Source organism: Nicotiana tabacum, chromosome 3 (genome assembly GCF_000715075.1).
Source record: "Nicotiana tabacum cultivar K326 chromosome 3, ASM71507v2, whole genome shotgun sequence".
Taxonomy (NCBI): domain Eukaryota; kingdom Viridiplantae; phylum Streptophyta; class Magnoliopsida; order Solanales; family Solanaceae; genus Nicotiana; species Nicotiana tabacum.
In genome coordinates this window covers 188172525-188191735 of record NC_134082.1, presented here as the reverse complement: position 1 = coordinate 188191735, position 19211 = coordinate 188172525, and the positions used below count along the sequence as shown (strand labels likewise).

General features: G+C 41.2%; 1 protein-coding gene across 2 annotated transcripts; it reads left to right on the top strand.

Annotated features, from left to right (window-relative positions):
* Positions 1-12691: 12691 nt before the first annotated feature.
* LOC107831054 (uncharacterized) lies at positions 12692-18265 on the top strand. 2 transcript variants are annotated; one of them, XM_016658773.2, is made up of 7 exons: positions 12692-12879; positions 13709-13768; positions 15509-15627; positions 16872-17011; positions 17364-17514; positions 17606-17762; positions 17839-18265. In XM_016658773.2, the coding sequence occupies exons 2-7, from the start codon at positions 13756-13758 to the stop codon at positions 17928-17930; spliced, it is 672 nt and encodes a 223-aa protein (XP_016514259.1). In that variant the 5' UTR covers positions 12692-12879; positions 13709-13755; the 3' UTR covers positions 17931-18265. The 2 variants fall into 2 exon arrangements, with proteins under 2 accessions (XP_016514259.1, XP_016514257.1); XM_016658771.2 differs by having other exon boundaries at positions 17836-18071.
* Positions 18266-19211: the final 946 nt, after the last annotated feature.

The window sequence follows — 19211 nt, the reverse complement described above, 5'->3', positions numbered from 1 at the left end:
ATGAAATACTGGATGTACGACTAATAAGCTAGGCGTCAATACAAGTCTATAAGCCACCTCTCCCACTCGATCAAGAATCTCAAATGGACTAATGAACCTAGGGCTAAGCTTGCCATTCTTCCCGAATCTTATCACGCCCTTCATAGGCGACACTCGGAGTAATACCCGTTCACCAACCATAAAAGCCATATCTTGAACCTTGCGGTCTGCATAACTCTTCTGCCTAGATTGAGTTGTACGAAGCCTATCCTGAATGATCCTGACCTTGTCCAAGGCCTCCTGAACTAGATCCGTACCCAACAACCGAGCCTCTTCCTGCTCAAACCACCCAACCGGAGATCGACATCGCCTACCATACAAAGCCTCATAAGGAGCCATATGGATACACGATTGGTAGCTGTTGTTGTAGGCAAACTCTGCTAAAGGCAAGAATTAATCCCACGAGCCTCCAAAGTCAATAACACAAGCTCAGAGCATATCCTCCAATATCTGAATAGTCTGCTCGGACTGCCCGTCCGTCTGAGAATGAAATGTTGTACTCAATTCAACCTGGGTGCCCAACTCTCGCTGAACTGCTTTCCAGAAGTGCGAGGTAAACTGCGTACCTCGGTCCGAAATGATAGATACCGGCACACCATGAAGACGAACAATCTCCCGGATATAAATCTCAGCTAACCTCTCGGATGAATAAGAGACTGCCACAGGAATGAAATGCACTGACTTGGTCAGCCTATCAGTAATGACCCAAACTGCGTCGAACTTCTTCCGAGTCTGTGGGAGTCCAACAACAAAGTACATAGTAATCCGCTCCCACTTCCACTCTCCCACTTCCACTCGGGAAGTTCAATCCTCTGAAACAGTCCACCAGGCCTCTGATGCTCGTACTTAACCTGCTGACAATTCAAACATCGAGCCACATATGCAACGATATCCTTCTTCATTCTACGACACCAATAATGCTTCCCCAAATCCTGATACATCTTCGCGGCGCCCGGATGAATAGAGTACCGAGAGCTATGGGCCTCCTCTAAAATCAACTCTCGAAGCCCATCCACATTAGGCACACAAACTCGACCCTGCAATCTCAAAACTCCATCATCACCTAAGGTAACCTGCTTGGCACCTCCACGTTGCACCGTGTCTCTAAGGACACACAAATAAGGATCATCATACTGCCGATCACGGATACACTCTAATAAAGAAGAACGAGCAACCGTGCAAGCTAATACTCGGCTAGGCTCCGAGATATCCAATCTCACAAATCGATTGGCCAAAGCCTGAACATCCAATGCAAGCGGTCTCTCACCGACTGGAATATAAGCAAGATTGCCCATGCTGGCTGACTTTTTACTCAGAGCATCGACCACTATATTGGCCTTTCCTGGGTGATATAAGATGGTGATGTCATAATCCTTCAACAACTCCAACCACCTTCTTTGCCTCAAATTCAACTCCTTTTGCTTGAACAAATACTGAAGACTCTTATGATCCGTGAACATCTCACACGCCACGCCATACAGATAGTGCCTCCAAATCTTCAATGCGTGAACAATGGCTGCCAACTTTAAATCATGAACCGGATAGTTCTTCTCATGAATCTCCATCTGCCAAAGCATAGGCAATGACCTTGCCATCCTGCATCAACACTACAACAAGCCCAATATGAGATGCATCACAATAAATGGTATAAGGCACTAAACCTGTGGGCAAAACCAACACCGGTGACGTAGTCAGAGCTGTCTTGAGCTTCTGAAAGCTCGCCTCACACTCGTCTAACCATCTGAACTGGGCACCCTTCTGGGTCAATCTGGTCATCGGGGCTACGATAAATGAGAATCCCTCTACGAACCGACGGTAGTAACCTGCCAATCCCAAGAAACTCTGAATCTCTTAAGCTGATGCTAGTATAGGCCAGTTCTTGACTGCCTCAATCTTCTTCGGATCAACCTGAATACCCTCTGATGATACGACATGACCTAGGAAGGCAACTGAACTTAACTAGACCTCACACTTCGAGAACTTAGCATATAACTGACTATCCTTCAGAGTCTAAAGAACCACTCTGAGATGCTGCTCATACTCCTCCTGGATATGGGAATATATCAAGATATCATCAATGAAGACTATCACGAACGAGTCCAAGTAAGGCCTGAACACTTAGTTCATCAAATTCATAAAAGCTGCTAGGGCATTTGTCAACCCGAATGACATACCAAGAACTCATAATGCCCGTACCGAGTGCGAAAAGCTGTCTTAGGGACATAGGATGCCCTAATCCTCAACTGATGGTAGCCAGATCTCAAATCAATCTTTGAAAACACTTTGGCACCCTGAAGCTGATCAAATAAATCATTAATCCTCGGCAATGGATACTTATTCTTGATTGTAACCTTGTTCAGCTGCCGGTAATCAATACACATTCTCATCGATCCGTCCTTCTTCTTAACAAACAACACCGGCGCATCCCAAGGCGAAACACTGGGCCTAATGAAGCCCTTCTCAAACAAGTCTTGCAACTTCTCCTTCAACTCATGTGGGCTATACGGTACGGCGGGATAGAAATGGCCTGAGTGCCCGGAGCCAAATCAATGCAAATGTCAATATCCCTGTCGGGCGGCATACCCGGCAGGTCTGAAGGAAATACCTCAGAAAACTCACGAACAATGGGCACAGAGTCAATACAGGGAACCTCCGCACTAGAATCACGAACATAAGCTAAATAGGCCAAGCACCCCTTCTCGACCATACGTCGAGCCTTTACATAAGAAATAACGCTATGGGTAAAATGATCAGGAGTTCCTCTCCACTCTAAATGAGGCATACTCGGTAAAGATAAGGTCATAGTCTTAGCATGACAATCCAATATATAATGGTAAGGTGATAACCAATCCATTCCCAATATAACATCGAAGTCAACCATATCTAGAAGCAACAAATCCACACGAGTCTCAAGACCCCCAATCACAACTACACAAGAGCGATGGACTCGATCTACCACAATAGATTCACCCACCGGTGTAGACACATAAACAGGAATACTCAACGAATCACTAGGCATGACCAGATACAGTGCAAAATAAGATGACACATACGAGTATGTAGACCCTGGATCAAATAATACTAAAGCATCTCTATCACAAACCAGAACCGTACCTGTAATAACTGCATCTGAAGCCTCTGCCTCGGGCCTGGCTAGGAGAGCATAACATCGGGGCTGGGCCTCACAACCCTGAACTACCTCCCTGGGATAGCCTACATCTGGCTAGCCTCCACCTCTGGCAGCCTGAGCTCTACCTCTAGGACCTCTACCTCCACCTCTAGTACCTCTACCCCCACCTCTAGTTGGCTGGGCGGTCTGTGGAACATCTTGTGTCTGAACCATAACACGATAACCCTGATGCATAGAAGTGCTTGAAGCTCGAGGGCAATACCTAGTAATGTGCCTCGGGTCGCCACAAGTAAAACAAACCCTTGGCTGCTGGGGCTGACGACCCTGAAAACTTTGAAGTAGTGGTGCACTAATAGGTGCTAGTGGTGCACTAAAGGACTGTTGATCAGAATACTGCATCGGAGGACCACGGCCACCTGAAGCACCGTGAGAAACCTGAAGAGCTGACTGAAAGGGCCTAGGAGGATGGCCTCTATCATATGAATCTCTACCCCCAAATAAGGTACCACTGAATCTACCTGAATGACGGTGTCTCTTATCCGACCCATGACTACCTTCATGTGCAAAACCATCTCAACTCTGCGGGCCACATTGACCGCCTCCTGAAAAGTGATCTCACTCCCGGCCTCCTTGGCCATCTGAAGACGAATCGACTGAATAAGACCGTCGATAAACCTTCTCACCCTTTCTTTCTCGGTAGGAAGTATGACAAGAGCATGGCGAGCTAAGTCGATGAACCTGGTCTCATACTGGGTGACCGTCATGGAACCCTATTGGAGGCGCTCAAACTGCCTCTGATAGGCCTCTCTCTGAGTAACGGGGAGAAACTTCTCCAGAAACAATACTGCAAATTGCTCCCAAGTCAAAGATGGCGACCTGACTGGTCTAGCTAAGCAATAATCTCTCCACCAAGTCTTGGCGGATCCAGACAAGCGAAATGTAGCAAAATCGACCCCATTGGTCTCAACAATGCCCATATTCCTGAGAACCTCGTGGCAGCTATCTAGATAATCCTGGGGATCCTCAGTAGATGCACCGCTGAAAGTAGTAGTGAAGAGCTTGATGAACCTATCCAATCTCCACAAAGTATCGACGGACATAGCCGCTCCATCACCGGTCTGAGCTACCATACTCAGTTGTACTGCTCCAACTAGCTGAACCACTGAATCTGAGGAGCTACATACTCCGGAGTGCGAGTAGCAGGAGTCTGGGCCCCTCCTCCAGCCTGAGAAGTGGCTGGTGCTACAGGAAGCAAACTTGCTCGGGTGACATTCTCCATGAGGCCCACCAATCGGACCAGAGCATCCTGAAGAACTGGGGTAGCAATAAACCCCTCTGGGACTTGATCTGGGCCCACTGGAACTGCTGGGGTCGGAACCTCTTCCTCAAAATCAACTTGAGGCTCCGCCACTAGTATTGTTGCTGGGGGCTGAACTTTTCCCCTACCTCGGCCTCTAGCACGGCCTCGGCCTCTGGCACGGCCTCGGCCTCGGCCTCTGCCCCTAGTGAAAGTTGCTGCTGGAGGCTCGGGCTGCTGAGTGGTAGATGAGGAAGTGCGTGTTCTCGTCATCTACGAAAGAACGAAGTAGAAATTCAATTAGTATTGGGGAAACAGAACCGCACGACAAGAAAGAACAAATGTGAAGTTTTCCTAACTCTGTAGCCTCTGGGGGATAAATACAGACGTCTCCGTACCGATCCCTCAGACTCTACTAAGTTTGTCTGTGAACTGTGAGACCCATGTAACCTGGAGCTCTGATACCAACTTGTCACGACCCGGATTTCCCACCCTCGGGAGTCGTGATGGCGCCTACTAATGGGAGCTAGGCAAGCCAAACCTTAACTACCTACTACACTTTCATATTGCTTTATTTTAACAAACACGAGGCGATAACATGATAACAATGGAATTCTAAGTAAATAAGTGGAAGTCAACAGTTATAAAACTTAAAACTACGTCTATTACAACTTTTAAACTTTAATTACCCCAAAATCTGGTGTCACAGTATCACAAACTATCTAAGAGTTACTACATACAAGGTCTGAAGAAATAACAGCACACCATTTCTGAAGTATGAAAAATGAAACAGGAAATAGAGATAGAGGGAGACGCAGGGCCAACGGACACATACAGGTCTACCTTGGGTCTCCGAGTAGACTGAAGGAAGCCCTCCAACTACTGTCCGAAAGCTGCTCCGCCTACGCTCCCGGACTGCGCATACAAATCGAGGTAATTCTAGTTAGGTTTTCAAAGCCTCGGAGACACATAAATCAACTGAAAGCAAGTGATGACCCTTTGGGTCGGCACAGGAGATCCAGCTCTTATTTCCAGGTAGAAGTACTCTTCTCCCAGGCTTAGTTTTCGTAGCTTAACCCAGGTAGAACCTTTTCGCCTATGGGGATCCAACTCCTATTTTCGGGTAGAAGTAATACGGGGTGCCATCCCCTGGTTACATATCCTTTTACGTAATACAGGGCGCCAACCCCAGTTACATTCCTCCTCAATAATACATGGTAGCATCCCCTAGTTACATTCCTTTCAGTAATACAGGACGGCAAGCCCTGGGTGCATATCCTCACATAGCTAGGTTATAATACATGGTACCATCCCCTTGTTACATTCCTTTCAGTAATACAGGACGACAAGCCCTGGGTGCATATCCTCACATAGCTAGGTTATATAGTTGTTTTTGTTTTCCTTTCAATAAGTTAGATAGTTTATATCTTGATAGTTTATATCTTTCTCTAATAACTCACAAAATTTTCCTAGTGCAAACTGGGGCAGAAAAATTTTGTTCGTTTTGTTCGTCTGTTGATGGCTTTGCAGGCCCCGCCGTAAAGCACAAATGATGATTGAAGCTTGCAGTTTCAGTTTCTCATCAGAAGAGAGAAGTCTTCGATCACATAGTTGGAGTTAACTTTGATAGTGTGTCAGCAACCCAACTTCTCAAGTTTCAGTTTGCCAAATTCTGAGTAGCAAATCAAGCAATCTAAAATGAGCCATAATCTTTTCTTCAATGGCGTCAAGATCCAATCTAAGGTCAACACAAGTGTGCAGGACACGAATCAAGATTTGACGCATAGATAGGAATTTTGTAACTCTTAGCTTTTAGACATATATAGCTACTTTTTTTTCTTTCGATGTAAGAAGCAAGTGACGGTAACAACAACAACAACATCAACAGTATTATCTCAGATGTTTGGTAGTCTTAGCTACCAAATTTTCTTGAACAACACGCGACCTAATTCTTTTATAATCCGGGATATGTAGGCCGTCCAAAACCAGGACTCGGTTGCACCTATCTTTTATTTCTTTTCCTTTTTAATAACGGTTTGATAAAAAATCAGCCACATGGCTCACCTTGTCTTTGCGTGAAAACTCTTCATCTTTTCAAGCACAAAGGGGCATGCTGTGAGCACCTAATTTTTGACCATGCTTGAACTTTTTCCACTCTCCCTTACTAAATAAACTAATCATAACACAAAGTCAAAAAGGGAGGAGGAAAAACAACACGGAAGAATGGGAGATTTGCTTTTGAAAAGATGAAAATAACAAAAGTCAAAAAGGGAGGAGGAAAGAGGGGGACAACATGAGAAAAAGGGGGCATCTTTTGAAAAAGAGGAAAAGAACGTTGAAAAAATAGGAAAGAATTTTGAAAAATTGGAAAAGCAATATGAGAAGGAGAAAAATGGAGCACCTAAATTTGATTATTTTTGGACCGTAGCTTCACCACGTATTTCTTCTTTCGATTTTGGTTCTTTATATCAATCGATAAAAAACCACCTTCGAGGAGGAAGACACTCTATCTTACATTACAGAGAGATATACATACAAAAAAGAGAGAAAAATCACTAGCTATAAGATCCTTTAGCAGCTGAAGTTTAAGAGCTTTGTGATTATTATTTTAGTGCAAAAACTTTTTTTAAAAAAGAAGAAAGATCCCTTAGGCATTTTGTGAAGTTGATAGCTACTAGTTTCACGCATCTCTGTTGCTGTACTGCTATATTTTATTATTCTGCAAACCAGGTAACTTTCAAGTTCTTATATTGCAGATTCTTTGTGATAATAAGAAGGATTTGATCCCGGTCTGGATTGACGGAACATGTTAGATCCAATTATTTATTGCTTCAAGATAAATGTTATATTAATCTTATTATCATGTAAATCTTTTAAAAAATTAATTAAATTAACTTTTCTCCTTTATGTATATGATTGAGATTGCATTCTTTTAAGTTTACTTAGTTTAATGAAAAGATAAATACCTCATTTTTAATCATGCTTGTTTAGTTTGAGATCTTTTATGTGAATTACTTTTGGTTCATGTATAATTAGTTAGAAATATTATATTAGTCCTTAAGAAATAATTGATTAAGGAGATAAAGAGCAAATGTAATAATTAGCATGTAAGTCTCGCTTGTGAAAAACAATTATTTTTTTTGGACATTAACGTGAAGAAGAAATTTAGGATTAGAAGAATACTATATATTTTGTAATTTTGTGTTGTTTTGGTTTCTGAGGTTTTAAAGCAACATGGGTCAAATAAGCTAAAAACTTTATGCCCAATGATAATAGAATGTAAGAAGGTTTTTCTTTAAAATCAATAATTTGTCTTTTGTTAGATAAAATAAGTGACCCAACATGAAAGTTTAGCAATAACTTACCTAGATTTAATGTCTAACATTAGTTAATATATATATATTTATATATTTTAATAGTATTTTTTTGTCGAATAAGTAATAGTAAAAAAAGAGTTTAAGCTTTCTTCATAATTTTTTTTAACGCTAGACAACTAGTAGGCGCGTTTGAAAATTTAATATTATTCAAATATTTTTAGTTATTTTTATTTTAATAAATAAAAGGGACATAGGAAAAGCATAAAAATCAAATAAATTACAGTTTATCCAAAATTAATTTAAGCCAAATATAGCCAATAAAGCGACGAACCACGGGACTCGGGGAATGTCTTACACCTTCTCCCCGGTCAACAGAATTCCTTACCCAAATTTTGGATAAACTGTAATTTATTTGATTTTTATGCTTTTCCTATGTCCCTTTTATTTATTAAAATAAAAATAACTAAAAATATTTGAATAATATTAAATTTTCAAACGCGCCTACTAGTTGTCTAGCGTTAAAAAAATTATGAAGATATGTGGTGTTATGGATATGTGGTGTTATGGATCTCCGGTCAACAAAATTCCTTACCCGAACTTTATTTTCGCAGACCGATAAAAAATAGAGTCAAATCTTCCTCTGACTAGGGATTCAAATAAAAGGTGACTTGGAACACTTAAAAATCAATTCCAAGTGGCGACTCTGTAAATAAAATAATCCTTACTCAAGTTTGTCACTTTAATTGGAAAAACTCTTTAACCCACAATCCATAACACCACATATCTTTTTGGAGGGGTAAAAAAGGGGTGTGACACCACCTTCTCCACTGCCATCTCCGGGAAGTTCTCCTTCAGCGTTCGCGCCCCCATTGGCTTTTGGCGTCGCCGCGTCATACTCGCAATTGACGCGAGCCTCCCGCGCTTTCACCCGCGCCTCTTCATATGCAACCTCAGTCACATTACCCGCCTCCCACAAACTCTTATATATATCCCGCTGGGCTTCGGCGTAAACCTAAAGCTCGTGCATGCGGCGGGGAGCGACAATGGAGGAAGATTCAATCTAAGTCAACAGTCGCTCATTTTCGGCCTCCAATGCTGCGACCCGATCTCCCAAAACCGATGCCTCTTGGTCAATCTTGGTAATTCGCTCCTCAAGCCTTGCCTCCATAAGGGTGGTCGTCGCTTTCTCCGACTCCTGCTCAGACTTGAGGACGCGGATGGTGTTCTCCATGGCCGCTGCCCTTGCCGAAGCCGCGGACCAAGCACTCTCGATGCTCTCCAACTTAGCAACCTTGTTCTCCAGCCCAGTCAATTCCCCATCCATTTCGCGCTTAGCGCCTCGACCTTGATCAAGTTCTGATTCATCCCCCACTGCATTGACCTCAATTTCTCCTGCAGATACTCGCACTTTGCGGCGACTCCTTGCCCAACTCAAGCTCCTCGTCCTTTATTCGAAGTTGCTCCTCAAGTACACTCTTGCTACGAATAGCTTGCATTAATTCTTGGTCCCTTTTCTCCAACTCCCTGCCAAGAGCTCGACTACCAGGGTTTGCCTTCAGCCGCTCATGCATCTACCGACACTTGTTGCAGTAGCGATGATATTTCTCTAACATCTTCAAGAAAATCTTGGCCCGAATGTTGGCCGTGCGAATGCTCTCCACTTCCACCATATACGCCTGAAAAATGAAAAGACGGGTTAGAATCCTATCATCAAGAAAGACGAGGGAAAAGCGAAAGTAAGCGTAATATACCCGTAAGCCCATAACGGTCACCTCGTCCATCAAGTCAGCATTGGGAATGGTCTGAAGGGCTGCATTCTCGACTGTGGAGCATAGCATGCTGAACTGCGGCACCAGGTCCACCGTGTCCCCCAGAAGAATGACATCCAAAGGGATCTCAAGAATACGGGCCGAGCCTCTCGCACGAACCACCGAGTGAGTAAGACCCTCCTCAAACATCCTGACATCATCAAGGTCGAGGTCCGATTCAGATTCGTAATCGTCGACCACAATGCCTTTTCCTCTTTTAGTAGCTGAAAAGGAAGCATGACCAACTACGGAGGATGAAGGCACATCCGAAACTACAACGACGGCCCCAGAAATCTAACCTTCTGCCGCGATAGGTTGCTGACTACCGACAATGGCGGGAATCTTTAATTGAGCCAAGATGACGGTCGGTTCCGTCCCTATGGGTGGAGCCGCGACAACCCCATTTCCAGATCCTGTCGAGGGAGAGTCGTCTAGATGAATCACTGTTGGGGGAGCTGTTTCGAACTCCACTCGCTATCTTTTTGATGGCCCCTCTTCTTCCCTAGTAGGTGGAGATTCTCCCGTCGGGCGAATGATACGGGTCGGAACTTCGGCTTGAGAAGTGGCCCTCGCAGGAGTAACCACGGCCGTAGACTCAACCGAAGCAGCCCTCGACGAAGGTCGGGCGGTGGGTACCGCGATAGGGCGAGTAGATGAGGTTGGCTGCCGGAAAGCTAATGGGGAAGCCCCCACTCTCCGCACCCTTCCTGACATCGACGAACAACACGTGATGAGTTAAATACAAAGAGGGAAGAGAGAAAAACAACGAATAGAAACGACATCTTACCAGAAAGAGGCCTGCACCCATACTTGTCATAGAAAGCTGCCCACGTGCGGACCCCCACCGTATGAGAGAGAATATCGCTTACCCACTTACGGATATTTTCGACAGGTGGATGGGGCAATTTCTCAGCTGCAAAACATAACAGGGTTTAGTGCTGTAACGGAAAATGGTCGGATATATCCCTGATTAAAATCATGAGACTTACGTGCAAAGTTCCATTTCTCAGGGAACCCCATCGGATCCGCCACAATGTATTCAGTCCGCACATAGAAATAATTCTCATAAAAATCACAGTTAGTCCTGTCGTCCATTTTCACCACCAGACTTTTCGACCCCCGAGAACGCATGTGAAGCATCGTGCCGCGGATAAGCTAAGGGGCGAAAATGTTGAGCAGGTGATCCAAGGTGATCTCACGATCGACGAGTTCCGCAAACTTGTGCAACATAAGGAACAACTTGTACAGGTACGTTGAAAGTTGGGCGGGGCATACCTCATAAAAACGGCAGAAGTCTACCACCAGGGAGAGGAAGTGTGTATCCAATCAGGAAGGGGTAGGCGTAAAATACACAGTACCCAAGACGGTCAAAATGAACTATGTTTTTTCCTTCCGCCGGTCGCATGTCGATGTAGCTGGGGATCCACCACCTGGTTGTCAACTCTGCAATGTCTTCTTCTATCATAACAGAAGGGACAAGCTCCGGTACGACTGCTAAAGTCGGTCAGTTCTCTCCCAGGGCGAGGTAAAATCTCAACTATCGACGGGACCTCTTCGTCTTCCACTACATCTGCTCCTCCAGTGGCCTAAGCAGGACTTTTCGGTGCCAGAATTGTGATAGAAAGATCAGTGCGAGAGGAATCACCGACCATTTTGTCCAGAAGATACGGCAAAAAAACAACGGAAAGAAAGGGTGAAAATTTTCAGTTAACAATAGGGCAAACAAAAATTTGGAGTGTCAGGAAGAAAGTATATCTGCAGAATTCTTTCGAGTAAACGGCAAAGAAGTGAGTCAATCGAATGATAAGTTCTTTCTATTTATAAGAGACATAGATCCCCCGAGCATGAAACCCAAGAGTGGCTAATCAAATCTCATAGGGCACGAAACGTTTCAGTTCCCTAGGAACGTGTGTCATAATGGCGGTAATCATGAAATAACGCTTTGATGCCAAACGACGTTTTGGTTCTGAAACAGCCGCAATGGTTCACGTGTATCGAAAGAACGCCACCACCTCTCCTAAAACCCAAGTAATGTAACTAAGGAACGAGAAGTCAGAAGTTAGATTTCGTATGAATTCGTAGCAATTATGATTCGTCTTCCGAGCCCGACAGAGGACGACCCCGATAGACGGAGGGACTAATTGCATTGGTCAAAATCTGACTATCACGACCGAGCTGACAAATGTCCTGCCCCAGTGACTGGGCAACAAAAGATAATATAGCCCACTCTACATCCCACTCCCGACACCCGTCGAGTCGGAATAAGCAATGTCTAAAAGAACGACCAAGACACACTAGATGCGAGAGAGCGTCGGACCAAGTAAATGACAAGGGTGCCTTGACTATATATAGTAAAGGAAAACCATCGATAAGGAAGAGACTCCTCCCCCTTCTCTCCCCCAAGCTCTCTTCTTGTAATCTTTATAGAAAAGAAGCAATCTGCAGAGGAACATGTAAATCTATCTCCCCCATTGATCGATGAGGGTCACAATGTTAAATTTCAATAAGACGGACTACCTATTTTTTATCCTATATATAATCCATACTATTAGCTCTTTGATCTGGAATTTATTATGTCTGACTAAGATTTACCCCTTCATTTTCTTCGATTGATTTGTTCATAAAGGTTCCGGTATCTTTTGAGTCAAACACTTACTTGGATCCATTAGTAGCTTTCATAAAATTCCTTGTAACTATACAAGATAGAGAAAATTGATCGGTTAAAAAATGAACTTCACATGTCAATTCCCTTAATGTATCACTCAAGATATATTATACTATCACTTAACACTTGTGTTTATTCAACATCATAATCTTTTTATGACCACACTCAAAAATTATAATGATTCTTCACAACTAGTTTTTCAAAAATTTGATGCACACACCACCTAAAAATGGAACCAAAAACTAAATTTTATTTAAACCCATATTTAGGGGACTTATTTCTCACACATTTACCTCAATGCAGCCTCTATGTCTTTAAACCAAAAACGAGGGTACAAACTGTAAATCAGGAATAAATCAATCCCATTCCTAACCAGACCCGGATCCGTCTAATAGAATCTGGATATTAAAACGGGAGACCAGACGCTAACCCTAAACGACCAGATTTTCTGGATTCTTCTTCTCGTTCCTCTAGTACCTTCAATCTCCTGAGCTGCGCGCAAGCCGATAAGAATTGCGGAGTCTACTAGGGTTTAGCGACCCACCGATCGGAGATTTTCTGTTCGGTCGCTTTATCCACCGTCGGAAGGCATCGTCGGCGAGACTCACCCATCCATCGTACTGGTACATGCCTTTTCCTTTAGCAGTGGTGAATTCATAACGTATCTCTATTTTATTGCTGAATTTTCACTTTAACTATTTTGGATTTTTGATAATTAAATGTGAATTATCATTTTCTTTTCAAATTAGCTTAGTTCCTTGTCGCATCCACGATTATAGATACTATATGAGTGATTGGGCGTTCATACAAAAAGCGTTTTTTTTTTGTATACAACTGCACAATTATGCTTCAATCCCAAACTAGTGGTATGAATATAGATTCACTCCAAATACCCTCTTTATTGCATTGTTGAATTATTTGTGGATTCTTTAAATCTCCTACATATGCCCCCAAGTATTGGTCTACTGGTAAGAATGCAATACATGATGTGTGGGTTAGGCGCGGTTCTAATTTTCCTGGTATTTAAGTGGAGAGGGTAGAGGGCAAAGTGGAAAAGGCAGAGGGGCGCCCCAGGATCCACCAGGGGATTCCTTTTCTTATCAAAAGAAACCCCCCCACATATCCCTACACTGTCATACAATGTCCAACCTACTCCCGTCAAACAGTAGACCTAGTGCATGTGTGGCAAGAACACAAATGTTAATGGACACTTTCTTTTTCAATTTTTAGTGGTTTTTTGATAAGTTTGCATGGATATTAAATGAATCCTGTGGGCGATGTGACGTGCTTGATTCATCTTGGAGTTTCATATGCACAATTGAACTGTTTCAAGTTGTTAATTATGCTGTATATTGATGATTTGATTAAAGATCAATATGGAATTTGGAGGTTGCCATTGCTGATAATTTGATTTCTGTTGAAAGTAAGCTGAGTTTTTGTCTACTTGTGCAGATACTCGAATTTATAAGTTTTTGTGGACAGAAGAGAATCAACTAAAGATGGAGGATTGGGGTAATGTTGATATCTCTCAAAGTTTTTATTAGTACTCTTCCTGTGAAAAACTAATTCAGTTACTTCTGATGCTTATGCGTTTTGCTTTATTTAGGAAACAATTTATTGTTCCTTTTTCTTTTCTTTTTTGACAAGTAGGAAGCTGTTTATTGTTATTAATTGGAAGGCACTAAACATAATTTTTTGTGTATTCCATATTTTTGTGACATCTATTGTTTCATGATTGATTATTGTTATTTATAGGCTTTCTGTTTAGCTTTGATATTGGGAGCGATGTGTCCCTTGCCGAGTTCTTACATGCAAAAGTAGTATGATCTTGTCTGGTGTTGTATATGATTATATTCCTTGTAATTGATATAGTTCAGCCAACCCCCTAAAAGCTATGGTTTAATATACAAAATTTTCCGTGCCATTATATGTCTTCAACTAGTGGATGAAATGGAGTAATCTAATTTGGAGATGCAAAATATTATTTAATATCCAGCTTTTGTTGTAGCTACTCTTGTACCAAATCTTCTATGAGCTTTCGTGATTTTCTTTTTATTCAAGCAAATTTTGAGAAATAGCACATTAATCATGATGCTGCGGGACGCTAGGGGTTTGAGGTGTGCAATTGTTGCCTGCATTACCTCATTGCTCTGTCAAACCTCAGTTTAACTAGGTGTGCGACTTAGAACAATGACTGTTGTTATTTTTGCTTTCTTCTTGAGGGATGGTGTTAATATTAATGTAATGTTGGGTTGGAATGCAGGACATATTAACTCAAAACTTTCCTTGTTCCATCTTGATACTTTGACACCGACAATTTTGTTTTAACCTCATATTATATGCATTGCCTATTGCTCATACCAGGGGTTTGTGGGGGCAGAAAGGGAAAGGAATAAACAATAATCTAACAATTCATTTCACTAATCAGTGGTAAACTGCTTTCTTTATTATTATAGGAGTTTTATACTTTACTTGATTCTGGATGTTTATGTGCTGAGTGCACTTCACTTGAACTCAATATGTTTTTTGCATAACGTTTACATATAGCTGCTTGCATCGAAAAGGTAAATAACCATAGTCAAGTGGTCAAATATCTACAGTATTGGTATCGGGACAGCTTGCACACCTTGGCTATTCTACCTGGTACCTTCAACCTCCCACTAGCATAGGTACCAGGTATCTCTACCCACCAAGGTTTAGGCAGATGGGAATAAATCACCTATAGTGTTTCTTGTCTCCGCTATTTGAAACTGAGACCTCATTCATCTACTTCATTGACCACTAAGCCGCCACACCTTTGTTACTTGGTAATATGCTATGCACGTTAGGTTCCTATTTTTAGGAGATATTGCATGTGCAAACAAGTGTATTTAAGGGATTGAGGATTTGATTCATTTATCTTTCCGGGAAGACTTGGATACCCTGTCCAAGATATTGCATGTTCAAACCAGTGTATTTAAGGGATTGAGGATTTGATTCATCTATCTTTCTGAAAAGACTTGGATTCCCTGTCCATTTACATTGTCTCTCACTCTACTGTGCATGCAGAAAAAGGGATGTAATTCCCCTCAACCTAATACCTCTGTGGATAAAATCTGTTTTATTACCATAGTCTTTCTGATATAATTGCCTATGTTTACTGATTGGCTGTTTATTAGTGAATTCTGAGTTTGGTATAACTTGACAACTCTTGTTGTTTTAAGCTGCATCATTGTCTGCACGATAGTCTATAGCTTGCATATTTTGTTTCAGAGGATGTGCCAGTTCCGGATCTTCTTAAGAAGGAGCAACCAAGGAGTAAATGGGATGACGAAGATGCAGATGATAATGATGTAAAAGAATCGTGGGAAGATGAAGAGGAGCCTGTTCCGGTATGGTTGACTAGTTATTGATTTCCTGCTTCTGTTTTGTGAACCAGCTTGCGGTATTCGTCAGTTCTAAAAAAAATCATCTTAGTTAAACTGTCTTGTTCCAATAATCCACCTCTTTGCCCTGCTAGTGTTCTGTGTTTATCAGTATCTTGAAATGTAGGAACTGCTCTTCTGGGTTGAGAATATCTACTTGGATTAACTTATCAAAGAATTATCTAAGTGGATTTGGATGGTGTTGTTGCTGCATCAATGGGTCATATTGCTGCGTTTTGCATGCTAACCTGGAAGTATAATAGAGTAATATTTTGAATTCTGTTTGCATACTAGGTGAATCCCATTTGTTTGAGTAGGTTGTTGCATTCACAAATTATTTAGTTATCATACGACGATGAAGAAAAGCTACGTAGAGTGGGGTCATGCGCTATTTAACCAAGGAAACTTTCATGTGAATATACCCTTTTTTGGAGTCAGTAAAACACTCCCATATTAAATCATCAAAATGTAAAACACAGTTTAGATGCTTCTATATCATGTCATTGTTTGCTGCTGGTGCAGGAGACCCGTGGCAAATTCCTGTGTGTTTGTGTATGAGTTCATAGACTAGTAACCCTCACTTTGTGTGTATTTCTCTGAGAATAATGGTATAGGCCTAATCAAGATATAATGCAGTTTTCATAATTTAATATAGCAGAACAGAACGCGTGATACTCTTGGTGAAAAGCTAAGACTGCTTAGGTCTTAAAAGCTATTTTAGCTTTGTAATCATAACACTGCTTAGAGTTGTTAAGAGCTGTTTCAGCATTGTAATTATAAAACTGCCTGTAGTTCCTTCTCCATTTTCAATTTACTTATGAGAATGTGACAATAAAGGCTTTCCCTGTATGATTGGGTTGTCACTAATCCATGAGGAAAATGCTTGAAAGCGATGTTATTGCATAACCTGTTATTTGTTTCATCAGCTGTTTGTAGAAGAAAATTACTCATGTCATACAATCAATTTTAGCAGTAGGGTGATTCTCTTCCGTGGAATATTATTTTCTATAAGAAATTTAATTATTATCGTTCATGTGTTTCGTAAGATTATATTCATATCATTGCCTGTATTTTTCTATTCAACGTCTCATGCACCATGCCACGTGCTCGGTGATTCTCATGTTCTGGTGACATGTGTCGTCAAGTACCGTCTCAGCGTGAAACGTCCTACGTCTTGGTCTAATCAATTTAAGCTGTGGTGGATTGATCAGGCACCTAAACCAGAACCTCCTGCTGAGAAGGCCCCCAAGAAGTCTGCTGCAAAAGCTAGTGAAAAGAAAGGCAAGGAAGCTGAAATTCATACTAAGGAAGAGCCTCTAGATCCAGTAGCAGAAAAACTTCGCCAGCAAAGGTTATAGAACTTCCATATTATTTGTCGCTAATTTAGCCGTTCATGCCTCAAATAGAGTTGTTTTAGCTGAATAAGAAGTTGGTGTCATGCCAAGACAATATTCTAGTTAAGGTGAAATTATGTGGGTGGGTGACAGTTAAAGGTGTAATTTATCTTACAAACTGAAATAAACAAGTCAGGTCGGTTATAATAAGTTGAATTTTGAATCTGGTCGGGAATTGTGTGATGCTTTCCCTGTCTGTTATTGGTTGGGTTTCCAGGGGAACAAGATAATACAATTTGGTTAATTTCGGTTCTATGACATCACACCTCAGGAGTTATTTAGAATTATTTTCGCATGTCTACTTTACAGGCTTGTTGAAGAAGCTGATTATAAGTCCACAGCTGAATTGTTCGCCACGAAAGGTGGTGATGACAAGACCATTGACAATTTCATCCCCAAAAGTGAGAATGATTTCTTGGAATATGCTGAGTTGATTTCTCATAAGCTGCGACCATATGAGGTTTGGCAAGTTTAACCTTTTCATTCTTTTCTGATTTCTTGATTGTTGGGGCTTAATTTTGACTTGGCATTAAATGCTTGCCTTTTTTCAGAAAAGCTACCATTATATTGGGTTGCTCAAGGCTGTTATGAGATTGTCAATGACTGCGTTGAAAGGTGCAGATGCTAAAGAAATTGCCTCTTCTGTTACTGCAATTGCAAATGAGAAGATTAAAGCAGAAAAGGAAGCCAATGCAAGTAAAAAGAAAGGTAATGCTGTGCCTACTTTTGTCTATGATAATTGTGATTTCCAATGGCAGGGCTTATGACTTTTCCGTTGCAGCAGGTGCAAAGAAGAAGCAGATACATGTTGATAAGGCAGATGATGAAGCTGTGGTAAATGCATATGATGGTTATGATGATTATGATTTCATGTGAAAGGGAAACTTAGCAAACACATGCCTGTTAGGCCGACATTATCACCTTTCTAGTTACATCAGTCCGACAATCTTTTGGATTTACAAGTGACAACTGTGAGGAAGATCCTGCAGCCTGTTATCTCCCAATTCTGGAGGCTTATTGAGTGTCAAGTTTTTTTTTTTTTTTTTTTTTTTTTGGGTTTACATTTTGAGGTCAATTACTGGATGGAGATCCTTGGTAAAATATTTTTCAGTTGATCTGCGTTTTCTTGTATGATGTGGATCTTAGATTTTGGACCTATAGATTTCCTGTTACTGTCTTATTCGAGACTATTTATATGGACTCTTTCTTCTCATGCTTTTCTTCTGTTGCTGACTATTTGGCGATTTGTTTATATGATAATTATTTGATAATGTTTCTGTGGAAATCAAATGGCCCAGAGTTGAACGGATGTAACTTTGGTTCGATATAACCATATGAAACTCTTGTTTTAAGACTTGGATTGCCAAATTCAACCTCTGCATGAGAGCGTGAACCTTTGGCAATTCTGAACGCCTCAACTCTTATTCTTTATGTTGTTATTTCTTGAGAAGTTTACGTAATTAATGCCAAAATTGACACATCTTGATGTCTTACGAGCTGGTTTAGTTGACGCAAGCCATGATCTTAACAAATAAGATGTACTAGTAGCACTAAGAATCGAAGTTGAGGTGGTTCGGTTTTCTTTGAATGGAGAAGTGGCTTCGTGTATTTCAAATTCTTGATTTGGGTATAACGTCAAACCATAAAAAATTATGATATTTGAACACATGTTCTATGTAATTTTAGAAATTTGATCTTAAAATCCAAATTTCTGAATTGTTCTGGGAAACGCAATTAGCAAAATTGAAACATTTCTTGATGAGTGTTTAGTTTTCTATGTTATTTTTGAATATAGGAATGTTGATATCACTTCAATTGCCGTCAGGAAACATCCTATGACGGTGAAATCTTAGTCTGGTGGTGACGAACTCGCATAATGATACTCGAACAAAGATGTTTTATGTTTAATTTAGTTTTAGTTTGAATTTGTGTCCAACCTATATATTGATATTGCTTCTCTCTATAAATAGCTAGTCTCAATTAGAAAAACAGCAACAGTATAAAGAATGAAATCACTACGTTTTATTTTTCTTTCTCAATATTAAAATACAAAAAGGTGTGAAAGCAAAAAAAAAAAAAAGAATCAAGTAGGAGTATAATTAAGTTGAAAAAACCAAATGGGAGTATAAATAAAGTATTACTATTACTGTCCCTTTT

What these genes read in the sequence shown, in the direction of transcription:
- LOC107831054 (XM_016658771.2), top strand. An exon ending in ATGAAGAGGAGCCTGTTCCG is followed by an intron (nt 15,628 to 16,871) that starts GTATGGTTGACT and finishes TGGATTGATCAG; the next exon opens with GCACCTAAACCAGAACCTCC. An exon ending in GAAAAACTTCGCCAGCAAAG is followed by an intron (nt 17,012 to 17,363) that starts GTTATAGAACTT and finishes TCTACTTTACAG; the next exon opens with GCTTGTTGAAGAAGCTGATT.